The sequence below is a fragment of the Eleutherodactylus coqui genome, chromosome 12, assembly GCF_035609145.1.
Source record: "Eleutherodactylus coqui strain aEleCoq1 chromosome 12, aEleCoq1.hap1, whole genome shotgun sequence".
Classification (NCBI taxonomy): domain Eukaryota; kingdom Metazoa; phylum Chordata; class Amphibia; order Anura; family Eleutherodactylidae; genus Eleutherodactylus; species Eleutherodactylus coqui.
In genome coordinates, this window is record NC_089848.1 from 1,670,001 (window position 1) to 1,674,313 (window position 4,313).

At 45.7% G+C, this 4,313-nt stretch overlaps 1 protein-coding gene across 1 annotated transcript in view; it reads left to right on the forward strand.

The window, feature by feature from the left end:
* Positions 1-3,915, forward strand: part of GRB10 (growth factor receptor bound protein 10) — a 194,466-nt gene extending 190,551 nt beyond the window's left edge. Inside the window, exon 17 of the mRNA XM_066585200.1 lies at positions 2,020-3,915. Coding sequence (XP_066441297.1) covers positions 2,020-2,166 — 147 coding nt within the window. The 3' untranslated portion in view covers positions 2,167-3,915. The remainder of the gene's footprint in view (positions 1-2,019) is intronic.
* Positions 3,916-4,313: the final 398 nt, after the last annotated feature.

A 4,313-nucleotide genomic window follows, 5' to 3' on the forward strand; every position in this document is an offset into this window, starting at 1 on the left:
TTATTCATTGGATAACAGCAATCATGTGACTGGAAACACCAGCGTCAGGTCCTGGAAGACCCGAACCTCGCGTGACATTGCAGAGGACAGGGATGAGTACACTCGGCTCCCCTCACGCATCCGATCCATGAGGGGAGCTGAAACCTTAGCTTTGTATTTACTTTAATGTGATTGCCATTATCCATTTGGATATCCCGGCCCCCATGGCAGCTCCAGGGAGCAGTCACATCCACAGCCCACGGGGCTTTAACCCCCAGAGCGAGCGTGTTTTTACCCTGGGGGATATGTAGCCCAGCCAGCCGGGGCGTAAAAACACTATGGGGCGGTCACTAAGGGGTTAAGGGCCACTTACACAACGATTATTGCGTAAAATGTGTTTGATAATTGTTGTCTACCTGCCCCACCATCATGCACTAGTAGTTTATAGCTCGCTGTCCACCAGCATGATAATCATTGCTGGGTCGCTGCGTGTAAACGCTCCCCGCTGCTTATAGAACGCAAAGCGTTAAGCAACCCAGCGACCATCTGCCTGCCTAAACACGAACGACCCCCAGCGACATCAGCGCTCCTGCAGTGTCGGAGACCTTTTTGGTCTGAATGGGAGGCACATTTCAGGTTTTATGTAAGAGTATGCGGATTTCACAAATCAAGATGAAAAAATTCTCCAAAAACCGGAACCCCTGCCTATTTACACCTGAAAACCAAAAAACCAGATTTGTATCAATTTTCATATTTTATAGATTTACTTATTTTATGCCCAAAGTAGTAATAATAATTAAAACCAGATCCATGAGCCTCCCAGCCACATGTGTATTTCTGCCTGCTGGTCTCTCCAGCAGTCCTGTCCCCATTGGCCGCTCACTCACATACTATTTAGGAGGATAGATGCTCTTATTTTGCATTGAACACGGCAGTGAATTTTCCGGGTTTTCCGGTTTTCAGAGAAATGTTTTTCGCCTTGATTTTTGAAATCTGCATATTCTTACATAAAAGCTGAGCTCTGCCCCCATTCAGACAGACGAGGTCCGGCCCTCCCGGCCATCCTGCAGCCCTCCCGTGCCGCCTTATTCTTTAGGCTAGTTAACCTACCTGATGGTGAAGCCCCTGGGCGTCGCCAGGTAAGTGTCACTTCTGGAATACTGTTGTCTTTACACAAGACTGTTCCTCATCCCATAGAACAGCAGGGAGAGGAGAAACCTCATTTGTGTCCAGCGGCCAAAGTTCTTAGCAGCCAATAGATTTGATATGGCAGCAGCTACAAGGATCACAAACCTGTCGGCTTTCTTGTGCTTGCTCTCGGCACACTCCTTTGTATACTCGGTTATGGTGCCTTTACACGGGTCGTCGGTCGGGTAAACGCCCTGCAGGAGCGGCTGATGTCACCACTGAGGTCGTTGGCGCTCGTGCAGTGCGCTTACACAGAACGACTCCACCGCTGGGTGGCGGGCTTCTCGCTTCGCTGTCTGTGAGGAGCATTTACACGAGAAGCCAACGATATACGTTTCTTCTTTTCCTCTTTCTTTGGGCTATCTGCACTGCTGAAGGAAGGGAGTGTTCATGACAAATCGGACCTTTCTGTTTTGGGTCTCCTGGCTCCGGCATCTTTTCCGTGCTTTCCATCTGATACAAGATCTGTCACATACAAGTAAAGTAATGCCCTTCTTCAGCCTGTAGGAACTGGGCTTCATCCCGTTTATAGACTAGTGGCGTGTCATTGGGATATGCCACAACTTTGCCCTCCATTCCTCAGAATGAAGGGATGAAGAGCTAAATTAGTGCTGCTTCTCCTTCAGTGTTTCTCTTGCCGGCCCCCCACGGTGCAGAGTACTGCAGCAAGGTCCACCCACCCCTCTACAGGGAAGCCCCCATGTTCACAGGCTAGGTGGCGGTTCCAGAGTTTAAAACCCACCAATCCTGAAGCAATGACCTGTCACCCCTCTACAGGAATAGGTTTAGAAGTACACTGCCCACGCTTTATCATAGACATGTAAACTTCTCCTTTGTTCTTTGACTCTGCAGTGTGAAGACGACGGGCAGATGTTCTTCAGCCTAGACGATGGCAATACCAAATTCACAGATTTAATTCAACTTGTTGAGTTTTATCAGCTAAACAAAGGAGTTCTGCCGTGCAAACTTAAATACCACTGCATCAGAGTGGCCTTATGACCTCCGACAAGGGACTGGACGAAGTGGAACGGCGACCATGGGGTGGGCCTCGGTCCTATCAGGAGGACGACTTGCACCTTGTGACTCTGGATCAGGCAGATGTTGCCAACATAACACAATGGGCTGGTTTCTTGTAAATTCAGCTATTTTTTTCTAGCATCTCTAAATGGCGTAGGGTGATATGTAGTCTCAATAAAGTGCTAAATATCTGCAGTCCTTCTAGGTTGGGCTGCTCACCAGGAACAAGCCTTGAACAACAATCTTAGGATTGGTTGGGTAGGTGAGAGAGTTTAGCGGGTGGGTGGGAATAAACTTTTGCCCTGGAGTAATCTTGACAATTAAGACTGGTCTGTTTACTTTTTTAATTGAAATACGTTTTTGCACTCCTACGTTTCACTACGGACCACGGCCTTTCCACAACTGCTGGGTTGGCATAAGCAGCAGCCGTCATGCTGTGATGTGAGATGCGACAACCTTAATGGATTTACTGGAAAGAAATGACTATCAGCGTTATTGCAAAGCTTGTCTCCTGCCGTTCGCATGCGTCTTCTGGAGATGGGAGCAGACTGCTTCAGTGTCTGTTACATGTCTGTCCTCATAATCTGGAGTCTGTAAGTGAGAACTATGCATACATGTTTGAACTACACTTTCCTTCTCCTTTATATCCAGCCTATCTTGTTTTATCAGGAAATCTCCATCTTATGATCCAGTTGGCCTCAATCATTGGAATTGGCTTCATGGCCATATGAATTGTGAAAATGATCTACCTAGAGTAACGAAGCTCTGGCACTTGGTTACTTGTATTTTTTATCTTTGTATCTCCAGTTTATCAGACGCCTCTGAGGCGGCCATCGCCAAGGAGGATAATTCACTTACTACAACGACGCTTTCTTGGAGATAGGGCTGTGGAATCCTGAAGGTTCCTAATCTCACAGAAGAGCTACAGAAGAATACAATGCAAGCCTCTGGTATTTACTTGGGAATCACTTGTAACAGTACCATACAACTACAGTATAGAAACACTGTATCTTAGCTTATGGAACACATTGTCATGACTTTTATTCCATGTATTTGCCTCATATAAAATGAAGAAACTTGATTTTATGTTTGTTTTTTTTCTAATGTACAGTATTTTGTAAGTGGGTCAGGATGCCACGTGGAGCACTGGCACAGATTTCTTTTATAAGTTGTGGTTAAAGCATAGAAATATATACCCCTCCCTGAGGAGGAGGCCTCCAAGATGTTATGTGCCATTTCTTTTCTTCAGGTTGACCACAATCACTAGAGTTGTAGTCCTCCTCTTAAGACGCCTGTGTTTTCTGCTTCCGGGATTGAGACTCCTGTCATCAGGGGAATGTCTTACTTATTAAGAGGCAGCCCCGTCTATTCTGCACCTTGTAAAGGCAGTATTAAATGCAGTTTTACTTGCGTCGCCTTTCTAAGGGGACCTGAGAAGAAAGTGTGTGTAATACTTAGAGGGTCACGAAGAAAATAATGAGAGCCGCCTTCAGTGAACGTACTGCTTGACTGTGAAATCCCCTCTTGAGGCCCAGAATGGGGTGTCTTGCCTTATTGAACATTTTGTGACCTATGAATAAAGATGCCTGCTGATTCTAGTGGATCCTCGTTCCATCTCTGATCAGACTGTTGTGGATTCTTCTGTTCCTAAAGTATTACCCCAATAGACAATGTTTTAATATTTATTGTGTACTTTATCTCTAAAGGTCTAATAAATGTTTAGAACCTGCACTCCTTGGCTATTCCAATCTTCTTTGGCTGGTGCTGGATGCCATTCTGACGGCTTCACCACAACTTGCACCGTCTTTGTGTCGCGTTCTTCTTGTTCAGAGCATTGTTTGCTTTAATGGCTCTTCTAGAATATAAAATGGGAAGTTTTCCTAATCGTATTTGGACTCTCCGCAGCGCTCGCTGTTAATGAACATATGAACCAGTGATTGGGATTTAGCATATACTGTAAAACTTGACGCACTTTTTACTAGTGACAAGCAATTTCTTGATTGAAGTGTTTGTAAGTCAAATGCTTACCGTGTAGAACCTGAGGAGCGCCACTAGGATGGAGGCCCTATGTAAGGGTTACGTCCACCAATAGGCCACAAATAGTCGTTGTTCAGCCCTCTTGATTCACG